This window comes from Cydia fagiglandana, chromosome 6 (assembly GCF_963556715.1).
Source record: "Cydia fagiglandana chromosome 6, ilCydFagi1.1, whole genome shotgun sequence".
Lineage (NCBI taxonomy): Eukaryota > Metazoa > Arthropoda > Insecta > Lepidoptera > Tortricidae > Cydia > Cydia fagiglandana.
The window spans coordinates 17,471,817-17,484,296 of NC_085937.1; the positions used below are offsets into that span (position 1 = coordinate 17,471,817).

At 37.6% G+C, this 12,480-nt stretch overlaps 1 protein-coding gene across 5 annotated transcripts in view; it reads right to left on the reverse strand.

The window, feature by feature from the left end:
* Positions 1–12,208, reverse strand: part of LOC134665395 (serine/arginine repetitive matrix protein 2) — a 30,232-nt gene extending 18,024 nt beyond the window's left edge. For all 5 annotated transcript variants that reach the window (XM_063522337.1, XM_063522341.1, XM_063522340.1 and 2 more), the window contains exons 1-3: positions 12,083–12,208; positions 11,663–11,918; positions 6,130–6,231 (exon numbers count right to left, since the gene is read on the reverse strand). In XM_063522337.1, coding sequence (XP_063378407.1) covers positions 6,130–6,231; positions 11,663–11,901 — 341 coding nt within the window. In that variant the 5' untranslated portion in view covers positions 11,902–11,918; positions 12,083–12,208. The remainder of the gene's footprint in view (positions 1–6,129; positions 6,232–11,662; positions 11,919–12,082) is intronic.
* Positions 12,209–12,480: the final 272 nt, after the last annotated feature.

The window sequence follows — 12,480 nt, forward strand, 5'->3', positions numbered from 1 at the left end:
TATACCTAAAGTGAGCCGATGAACAAGATCGGTTCACTTTATATTTCGTCAACTTTACTACTGCCGCAAATCAATTATAATTACTGAAAATGTGATATTACTGCGATTACCGGTCTGTAATTTTTTTAAAGTGGAGTCATAAAATACTGGGTGACATTTTTTTTGGTTATACTTACAAGATTTTAGGTACTCTTTTCAATGAGCAATTTTTACAATAGCAGCAACTCTTAAATTTAGTTTCCATACATCGTGTAACGTTTTAAATTGATTTTTATTAGAGATCTTAAGATTGTTCTCTCAACAAAAGTTGCTCATAGTATTTGGCATAGTCGCGTATATATTTATATCTTGTATTATTTTATATGTACTTGTGATATATATAACTATGGGACAGATATGTCGTGATCATTTATCTTAATCGGCTTAAAAAAGCAAGGACGATTATTTCGTTGTGCATAATAGCAGGTGTACTCAGTAATTAAAACTTGCTAAATGTAACCACATAGACTTAACATGTTGAAAACGTAGGTAAACACATAATTTATCTTCAGAACTCCAATATTTCAAACGAAATCTATTGCTGTGTCGACGTCAAAGATATGTTTAAATTTTTCGCCTTATTACAAAGGAGTAAGGTGCAAAAGTGTAAATATATCTTTGACGTCGACTGTACTGAAAAATATATAAATATTATCGTCAAGCGAACATTTCTAGGCCAATTGTTTCCGGCATGGCACACTTACGTCAGATGAGTTATATATTGTTATATATTGCACCCAGTATTCACCCGCAGTGGAATAAACATAACATAACAAATAACAATGTATTTAGGTTTATGCGAAATTATTTGAGCTTGTTTTACTTTGGATGCGATAAAACATATTTATTATAGGTATTCAGTTTTTAGTATTTGTTGTTACAGCGGCAACAGAAATACATAAAAATTTTAACTGCCTACCTATCGGTTCATGAGATACAGCCTGGTGACAGACAGACAGATGGACGGACGTACAGCGGAGTTTTAGTACCTATTAAGGTCCCTTCTTTACCCTTTGGGTACGGAACCCTAAAAAACCAGGTCGAACAAATAAAATCTAGTCTTATCTAAACGAGTACACTTTTTATGCGTCGCATGTCCACGGGTTGAGAACCCCTGATTTAATAAGCAAACGTAATCTACTGACATAAATTTAGACAACAGCACGCGACCTGCTTTCAGGGGTGCGGCAAATAATTTAATCTATTATAGTTTTGTTGTTTTACAAGCTTTCTGATTAAAATGAAACAAAATACAAATAAAATAAATATAAATAAATAAATATAAATAAGTTGTTTTTTAGGGTTCCGTACCCAAAGGGTAAAACGGGACCCTATTACTAAGACTTCGCTGTCCGTCCGTCCGTCTGTCACCAGGTTGTATCTCACGAACCGTGATAGCTAGAGAGTTGAAATTTTCACAGATGATGTATTTCTGTTGCCGCTATAACAACAAATACTAAAAACAGAATAAAATAAAGATTTAAATGGGGCTCCCATACAACAAACGTGATTTTTGACCAAAGTTAAGCAACGTCGGGAGAGGTCAGTACTTGGATGGGTGACCGTTTTTTTTTTTTGCTTTTTTTTGTTCTTTTTTTTGCATTATGGTACGGAACCCTTCGTGCGCGAGTCCGACTCGCACATGTTATGAATAGTTAAATCTTTTGACCTCCTAAGACGCGATACCAACTGCATTCCTACAAGGTTTACGATGACGCGTCGCCCCTTTTCAATTCATACGGGAAAATGTGTGTTTGGTAATATAAATGTAGTCAGAAACAATAAAAGAAATGGCTATCACACTACATCTTTCAGAACTATTTCTATCTATTGGCTCGAACCCTAATATAGAAGACATCTGTAGCATACTGAACGGGTCCTCGAAGTTACAAGTCGGCTCAGAGCCAAGACTTATCGTATTATACAACTGAAAGTGGCGAGACAGCGCAAAAATATAATCAACCCAGTTAGTTGCAGTTATTGCCCTACATGTATACCCTACATGTTTAGCTAGGGTGTGCGGAGCCATATTAAAATCCGCCCCTGCAGGGGGTGAACGGCTGACGTCATCGTCCGATCAATATCCCCACGAATAGCACTCACTGAGCCATGCGAGACTCGGCTTTCTATGAACCAGTATAAGTGAAACCTCATGACTAAAGCCCCATTTAGACAGTTTAAGTACATTTCGGTATTTGGTCGATCGACTGAGTTCATTGTAGGCACTCTATTGATAGCATCGAATATATAATATTGCATGCAAGTTTTTGAATCATCTATAATGGAACCTAGTGTAAAACTTAGTTCTTAATCTCATTATTTAAAGTTTAGTCAATCAGTCGATAGATGTCGTTGAACCGAGCTCGGCGATTTTTACATAGCGCTAACGATATTTTTTATTGAGTTATGGGAAATTATTTAAGAAGTGTCTGCTGCGTCCCTCTGACATCGGCATAAGGACGTATAGATACCCTTCACTTGAGTAAATAGAAAATATATGTATGGGGAATCAAAAACTCCTCGGATAATGAGGTGGTAGTTTCATAAATTCGAGGTGGTAACAGCTTCTTTGTTCAGCAATCCAGCAGTGCAGGAGCGCAGACGGAAAATATCCTATACAAATTAAGCTTGATTTGTGACTTGTTTAATTTTATTTGTATCTGTTATTGGCACGCTTTGGGCACTCGTTGAGCGTTGGGAATCACCTGAACGAAAGTCCTAATCCGCTATCCATCGCCAGTTCAATATACATTTTGTAACCCGAGCTCTTGCGGTGACGGTCAATGGATTGCATGTAACGCTATATCGTGGTCGGAGGTCGCGTTTCGGGCATCAGGGCTATTTTAGGGATTTCGTGACATTACGTAAATGTTGTCGTTTACTTACGAAATCTAAGTGGAAAGGTCAAACACCATTTTCCATGTTGCCAGAAAGTTTTGGTGTTTGGGGATTTCATAACTACGTTAGTGACAAGCTTATGGTTTTATTGTTCATAAGTAAGCAGCTAACTATGTTTGTAACAAGGCTCATTACATTAAAAAAATTGTTTGCGATGTCTCTGAGATAAAATATTTAAAAGCGATCATTTTGATACAGACTGTGCCCCATATTTTTGTGCACTTTGTTATGTAAGATATTATTGCAAACTGTACCCTAGTAAAAGCAAAGTCCAACTGTATGATATGATAATGCTAATTTCGATCTGCAAAGAGCTCGCGAAAAAGCAGATCTGTTATTTATTTACACTTAATTACATACGGCAATTAAGAATAATTACATGTGGGGTTCACAAGCAATATGTTAACTTAATTGTCGATAGTCAACAACACACCAACTATGTAGTAACTTTAATTAATCTAACAAACACTGGATGAGCAAAACCAGCGAGGTCAAAAAAGTAAGGTCGTAACGAAACAAAATCACAACATGGTATGTATGTAGTTTAAAACCGATACATACTGGAAATACTACCCCTTAGAAACATCGAGATACTTCTCAATATAGCTCTCCAATTAGGGTTGAGCCACCTGAGCCTAATGCCTTGACCCTAATTAATAGGGATACATGTCGGAATATGTGGGTATCTATCAGTGGCGGCGCGTCAAACATATCCAAAGGAAAGCCGGGGTAATTTGGTTTACATATATTTACTTTACAACTCAGCTCAAACGTCCAAAAACAGGCAACCCGGTGGGAATTGGCTTTTAAGGACGCGCCGTCACTGGTATCTATACTACACGTAACTGGATGAACGATCAATGATCCCAAGAGTTTATAAGACCTTTACAAGAGTTTACGAGGAGACGAATCGCCTGATGGTCGGCAATGCCGTCGCCAATATGTGTTGCCGGCCTTTAAGACGGGAGCAAGCTCTTTTCTTGAAGGTTTGAAAGTAGTATCGATCCAGAAATACCACGGGCGACGATTCACGTTAGGGTCTTCATGAGTTCATGACTATTCCAAATTTAATATATCTAAATCTGGAGCTTAAGTAGTTCTCGAGATACGAGTATTTACAAATGTGACAGACGGACGGACAAAGAGTCGCACCATAAGGGTTCCTTTGTACCTTTTTGGTGCGGAACTTTAAAAGGGAGGAGATTAACAATACCTTGAAAATATTCATTTTATGACGTAATTATCTCAATAGTTTTTCACCAAACTTACAGCACACCTCGTAAATGTCAACCAGTTAAATTGGCAGCTACTTACATTAGTCAGGCTATCGCCGAGCCGTTGATATGTATAATTGATTTATATGCGTCGAGACTAAGTAGTCTTGTTAGTGTAAATTAAGTTACATGTTTTAAGTAATTATGTCAGAAATCGAAGGCAATTGAAGGCCATGAGTAAGCCCATTCATAATAAAAAAAAAAAAAAGAATTCGGTACGGCTACGTTGATTTTCTTTCGTAATAAAATGAATTCTTCTAACCGCGGATTGCCATATACGTTGTACCATTTTTGTCCGCGTAAATCAGTGGTTCTTAACCTGGGGGTAATTACCCCCGTGGGGGTAAACTGGTATTTTACGGGGGTAATAAACTAACCTAATATAATAATACAACAAACGTACACGTTTTATTTTTTATTACCATTGGGAGGAGGGGTAAAATCAGGTTCCCTAGTTAGTCATAGGGGTGACCGGACTGAAAAGGTTAAGAACCACTGGCGTAAATGGTTCACATTCGTTCATGCATATTATCATGTGCTTTTTGGATCAAGAGGGTTCCAAATTAGGTTCATGCCGCTGAGATTTCCCTAAAAATAGCCCATGAAAAAAGTAGCCACCATAAAATCCACGCTTACATTAAGTACAGCCATAGAACTCCGTATGGATTTCGGATTCTTAAAAATAACACAATACTAGAAAAAAATAATTCGGATCGGCTGATAATGAAAAAAAAAACTGAATTATATTTATAAGTAATAGCATAGTTACTAGGTCCGCAATGAAGGGTTACCTTAACTCAGCTACTTTTAAATAATAACTAGATTTAACCCTCTTTTTGCATTTTTTCCCTGTCCAGTATCAACATTAATCCCATTAAGCGCTGAGGAGGTTTGAATTTGAACTCACAACCTGAATTATTCAGAAGCGGCTACTTTTTCGTAAGTGAGGCTTAAGTATTAACAACGTGGATGAACTAAATATGACGCTCGTATGAAACGATACATCATCAGCTCGGCGCTCGCCCGATTCATGTAGCCGCCAATTATATTAGCGCGCCGCGCTTGTCCACATTAATTAGGTGCGAAACGTGTAATTAAAATTTAATAAAGATTAAGCGAAATTAATGTGTAAAAGTCGGTCAGTAGTGAAGACTAAGTGAAAATCTTAAAATGCTACTGAAAAAGATTTTTTTACGTTTATGAACAAAAGGCGGAAGGTCGCTACCTGACGTATGAATAAGAACACACGATACGCACAATATAAGAGACGAACATATAATATTTACATACAATTAAACGTTGAATCTGAAAGATGCAATGTATTAGGCGTGAGCTTATAAAGTCTCTCGGCCCTCTGCACCACAGTGTTTAACAATCACAATGTATTTGGATGAAAGAGGTATAAAAATACTAGATTGTATGCTTGGTAGAAAACCGAATCTTAAGAGCTTGACTCTGTATTACGCGAGACTTAACAAAATACCAAATTCATTTATTAAAAAAGAAACAAGCTTGCTGATTCGTTACCGTGTTATCAAACAATTAAATTTTGTAATAAAAATCCGAATTCCCTTCGCTAGAATTTATAATCTAGGCGTTGTTTTACAACGCTGTATGCTCACGCGCAATCGTGTATTTTAACGCAACTGTAATACTAATTAAGTATGCGTTCATCTCTACAGTCAGTGGTCGTGTGTTGTTGTCATTTACGAAAACAATAACAGGCATTCCAAGTATTGCGCGAGCGGTCTTGCGATACTGCCAACACGCCCTACAATCCAAACGTATGCAAATACATCAAAGATGTACACAGTGAAAGTGTAATGCTATATTGCAAGCCTTACCTTTTAACTCTCACCTTTTTTCACTAATGGAACTCCTATAAAAGGGACGGTATGAATAAGTAAAAGGTACTCACGCTACCCTGCCGAATTCGTCCCTGGGCACGTCCTTCTCGCTGGTCTCTGATATCTTCGCCCTGAATGCGGCCACCCGCGCCGCTATCTCCTCTCGCGGCAACCTACGCAACCACACCAAAGACACGCTCATTATTTAAAAAAAAAACACAATTCGAATTTAAAAAAATAGTGTAAACAGTAGTGGACTGCTCAGTGTGAACAAGTGGCACGTAATGATTTTTTTTTATTAAATTCGCAAGCGTCACTACCGTGTAACACCTGTACCAACCAATGCATAGCTGTCGCGGTGAGGCAATCGAGTCGAATTACTTTTGAAAAACAATAAAAGCGATAAGACGAGCCCCGTGCGCGCTCGTGTGCCGAGGAAACTTGAATGAACAGTGTTCCACTGAGGGTGTGCGCGTATTGACTACACTCCGGCGCAACAGGGGCATCGCCCCTAAACGAGGGTGCGAATCGATCGATGTTCAACAACCCTTACATTTATTTTCTATTATACAACTAGGATTTATATGGTCAATAGATAATATCTTCAGCATGTGAAAGAAACAGGTTGCACATAAATTGTTGCGGTTTTTATAGCGATCACGGCGCGATAAAAATAACAGTAGCCCAATCTGCCTACGCCTTGTTTACACGTTGCCCCTACGCTCTAACGAGTTTTCAGGTCATGCGAGATTAGCACTACGCTGGAGTTTTAAGAGAGAAAATTCTGAGGATTATAGCTTTAAAGTCTTAAACAAACCTACCTACTATTCAATTGTCCCAAAGCAAATTGCAGGAGCCCAATATTTATGAGCCCAATAAATTACTTCAAGTAAATCTAGTTATTGCAATAATCACAAATATTTGCTTTGGAGCGTACCCAATAGTGTGTTCTCTTGAATTTGGCTTGTCGCCAGCATGTACTGGTCAAGCGTAGGGACCGTATCTTTTTATTGGGAATGAAATTGATTTACGTCAATTGGACATTTACGTTGATACATCTTTATGTTGCTGACGTAACTGGACCAATAAATTGGTTGAAAATACATAAATTTTCGCACGTGGGGCCAGGAAATAAAAAGGGAACAAAAGATACATCGCGCCGCACGAAATTTGCGACGGAAGATTTTTTTTATCGAGCCAACCTTTTAAGGTTTTGGTTGGAGTCTGCCTATGAGGTTTCTAAAGGGTCTGTAGTCCTAGAGCAATCTTTATGGTGGTACGAAGCTTAACACATTCACGTTCATCTTAACGTATGCAGAGTGAAATTTGGACAAAGTTCAATATTGTTTTAAATAAAAAAAACACCATTCTTTTTTAAAATAATTATGTTCTTATAATAATGTATATATCAAGGCTTAATGTATAAAATAGTTTACTCCCATGCGAGATGCTTTGCGGCAGTTCTGTGGTACTTTGTTCATCGCTGTCGAAAACACAGATGTCGGCACTTTATTCGGCTCCGATTTTATTTTTCGAATCAAACTATGTTGTATGCTGTATGTTGGTTGGGACGAAAATTATTGCAATATACTCGCCTCTTTAGATTTGCCCAAAAATCTTCTATAGGGCGAAGTTGCGGAACATTAGGTGGATTTGATGTCTTCGGTACGTATGGGATGTTTAACTGCGCCATTTTGCTAAGGGTTTTTTTGGAATAATGGCTTGAGGCTAAGTCTGGCCAAAACACTACATTTTCTCCTCTATGACTCGTATTTATGAAATCCCGCACTAATGGCAAACAACGCTCTATGTAGCGGTCGGCGTTCACAGCTAAACCTGATTCAAAGAATACAGGCTTAGACATTCCGCGTCGACTGATGGCAAGCCATAGCAAAACTTTTTTAAGAAATTTATACTCAATTTATACTCAACATATTTCACGTTCTCATCGGTTGGACCATTGGTGTTCTCTAAATAGTAATTGCCTTGCCACTCGTTCCCATCTAACGTGAAATATGACTCGTCATCCATAACGCAAGTGACATTGTTTATAGCGTAAAATATTTCTTTGACTAATTTACGCAGCCGTACTTTCTGAGTGATTTCTTGGTTTTCAGAGACAGTGGGCTTAACTTTTCTACATCGCATATCGATGCCCATGTCTTTAAGATATTTTTAGTTAGTTAAACTGTTAGTTTTGCCGTCAGTTTTAAATTTTCTGCCGAGCTCTCTATAAGATTTTGCGACACGGCCGGCCGTAATTTTCTTTAATCGAGCTCTCTCCGAAACCTTGCTCAAGCTGGAATAGTTTCCAGAACCAGGCTTTCTAGCAGTGGTTTTCTTCAAGGCAAAGGACGCCAGAATATTGTAAATAGTGCTTCGACTCTCACCCATTTGCACAAAATATTCCACCACCTTTGATTTCGGCCATAGGGGATGGCTACTATAGAAATTACATACTGTTTGACGAAGGCGTTCTTGTTGATTTACCATAATTACAAAATTAAACACCCAATCTTTATGAGACTTACCAAACTGATTGACAGACATATTGACTTTACATTGACGACACATCTTTTTTATTTAGATTTTTGTGTTTTTATATTTTATATATACCAACTTTGTCCAAATTTCACTCCGCATACGTTATAGTGGAAACGGGGCGCCCGGCACCGAAAGTGTTAAAGCTTCGCCGAGGCTTAAAATTTTAAACAAAACAATACACTTCACCAATTAAATCCAATTGGGTACCCAGCACTTATAGTTCGTTTTTTAGCACGCATTATAAAAAGACTACTCGATCTTAACGTGTCGTGTTCTAAGAATGTAAATAATCATATTTGTTACATATTTGCGATGACTTCTTTTTCAAAATTTTCAATAAAAGGACACGTGAAGATTGTTTACTTTTTTAATGCTAAAAAATCGAACGAGGTATAACAGATTATCACATTGACAAAAAAAAATATAATCAGGTTGATGTGAGATATACCTAAGAGATGTAAGCGTTGGTAAAACATAAATGTAAATACTCCATAATAATAATTCGTAACCCTTTACATTTTTAAGGTTCCGTACCTCAATAGGAAAAAACGGAACCCTTATAGGATCGTGCGTCTGTCTGTCCGACCATCCCCCCCCCCCCCGTTTATCTCTGAAACTACTGGGCCTTAAATTTGGAAAATAATACACAATAGTACTTTACCTATAGAGGACAGGAAAACCTATTAGAAATGTGCAGTCAAACGTGAGTCGGACTTAATGTACGTAACCCTTGGAACGTGAGTCCGACTCGCACTTGGCCGGTTTTTTAATGTTATCAATCAATGTACATTTTACAGTCACTAAAGTAAGGGCTACTAAGTAAGGGGTAGGACGTCCACCCACAAGATGGACGGACGACCTTGTTAAGGCCGCCCGAAGACGCTGATTGCGGGTCGCTTCCAACCGGTACGAATGGAGGTCCAAGGGGGAGGCCTATGTTCAGCAGTGGACGTCTTATGGCTGAGATGATGATGATGAAGTAAGGGCTTCTACGTCGATGCGTAATCGGCAAAATCCGATAGGAACAAGCTTTATGTCTGCGCAATAAGAGTGAAAAAGTCGTCGTTCGGCTCGGCTCGCATCGGCCGGCGCCTGCTGACGCGTCGATGGCTATTTCGCTCTCATTGCGCGGACATAAAGCTTTTTCCTATCGGTGTTTGCCGAATGCGCGTCGTCATATCTGGGGAGACCCTAAATTTCCTGATGTATGTAGGTACGGAAACGACGAATCTTTTCCGTTATTGCCAACTTGGCTACAGGATAAATAAATTTGTTTAAAAACGTGCATTCTAGGTATTCAATATTATGATATTATTCATACACCTATTTCAAAACATTGCGCAACACTTTGGAAGAACTGTTTATTCCATTGTTAAATTTGTTGAACTCTTCCAAAGGATGCTGTTTTGTAAGAAAATGACTGAATGAGTCACGGTGTGTCGTCTCTCATAAGGATCTGTAAACTACAACGCTCACGTGCTTGTGCACGTCCACGCACACGCATTCGGTGTGCACAGGCCTTTACCAGAGGAACTCCAGCTCCAACTCTAAACTTTTTGACCCAAGGGTCAGACATCCATTTTTCGTTACAGGCCAGATTAGACAGTCTGAGCTATTATTTGCCTGACAAAGATACAGCCATGAAATAAAACTGAAATTGAAACGGATTATATCGCGTATATTGAATTCAGTAAGGATATGATGGTCGTTCTTGTCTACGTCACAGTGTGATAAAACGGTGTCCGTGACTTTCTATCCCACGGTGTTAAACAGTGACAGTTATTTTATCATGTGGATAAACATGGATAAAGCTATCCATAATACGCCGGCAGGTATATCAATATACGCAATATAACCTGTTTCAATAGTATTATTTCATGAGTAACTATTGGAGTAACCGAAGACAATATTAAAGTTTCGGCCACTTTAAATTACTTAAAAGGCTGGCTATAAAATTTAGGGCTGGTGCTACAGTCTAATCAGTTCAATTTTCTGCCTAAATTGACAACTACTGATAACATTAGCAAGTAGAGAATTTTTCCAATTACCTAGTGATTTGTCACAGTAAAAGCTATTACTCCTTCGTAATTGATTATGAAAGGCATTTTAATTACTTTATTTCCTTTTCCAATGTACTTGTTTGAGTATGGATTATTTATGGATTTTGCTCATAAATTAACTATAACCTATATCATAATTGAAATATATTTCTGTAGGCAATAAATGATATGCCCAAAATAGAATGGTTATTTATAGTTCCACTGAAAAAATTTATTTTTTATCTGGTGCTGATACTAGTATTAGGCCCACTTGTACCATCCCACTAACTCGGGGCTAAGCGGTTTAACCGTCAACCCAGTGTCAAATTGTACTGGTAAACATGGTAACTCCAGGTTTAACCAGTTAACCCGGGATTAGTGGAATGGTGCAAGTGGGCCTTAGTAGAATACTTACACTGTTTTTGTTAATTACACTGTTTCCCAGTAAACCTTTGGGAAGTCTAGGCAAGAAAATTAAGTTATATGGAAAATGTATAGTATCAGTATCAGACAAAAACTTTACCTTTTTGAAATTAAAATAACTGATTAGAAAATGTAAGTGATTTCAATATTGTAGATTTGACCTTAGACGAACGGCTAAAATGACATCAATAATGATGTTGATATTTTAATTTCACAATACCAAGGTGAATTGAAAAACAACTTGGTTACTGTTTTAACAGCTGTATTTAGTCTGATATGTAGGTAATAAATAAGTTCTGAGATGACTCAATATGGCAAAGGTTTTAAGATTGTAATAAACAATAATTATAAGAACACAACAACACCGGTCCTGTGGTTTTTTAGGCTTAAACCTAATGTAGTGCCAAAATCAGGTAAAAATTCCACATGCAATAAGTCTAAAATGATATAAGCATAAAATAATATTCACAAAACTAAAATAAGAATCGCTAAATTACTCGCCTATCTATTGTTTAATGTGGAACACTGAAATTATTTGAGTTGGGCAGTGATAGTATGCAATTTTGTTTAGTGTAATCTAATATTGTGGTTTACTTACCCCTGCTCCTCCAAGCTGTCCTCAAGCTCCGCACACTTCACTTCGATCTTCCTCTTCCTCTCATGGTCGAGGATCTCCTGATTTGGCTGCTTATTGGAAGCCGAGTCCAATTTGGCTATCTCCTCCTCAGTACGATAGTTCACGGAATCTTTGGTTTTACGCACTGATGCCCAGTTTCTTTGCACATAGCCGTTGGTTCCCGACCCTCGAGGTGTTGTCAAGCCAATGCCGTTGTACATTTTGCCGATTTGTCAGGCTAAAACGAAATTATATACAGTGAGAATGTATATTCGTAAGTTTGACGGACATGTACCAAAGCGCAATTTCTTACGTCGACAAAAATGCCGGTGAGGGGAATTGAGTGAATTTATGTAAACTTGAAATAATTTGTTACAAGTGAGAGCAAAGAAGATGCCTTACCTATATAAATGCTCGGCTTTTTGTAATTTTTTTGCACGTTTATGAACTTCTACAACACGACCATCTTGGTAAAATATTTTTTTAATATTTTAACTAATTTGTCTATGGTTGAAATGGAGTTGCCAGGGTATGAGTAATCATCCCCCTTAATTGCGAGAATCACAATTTTGCATGTCATGTTTACAATACAAATCTATGGGTTTCTTTATAGTTGTATATAGCTGTTTATAGAGTTTATTCTTTAATCAGTAGTTGAGCAGTAGAGATATTGTAGTTAGGTTTATTGATATAGGTTTTCTTAGAATAGATATTATAGGTATCCATAATAAATTGTTATATGAATGAGCACAACACAATTGTAATATAAAGTTTGCTGTTTGATAAATTTGCTTGGAAAA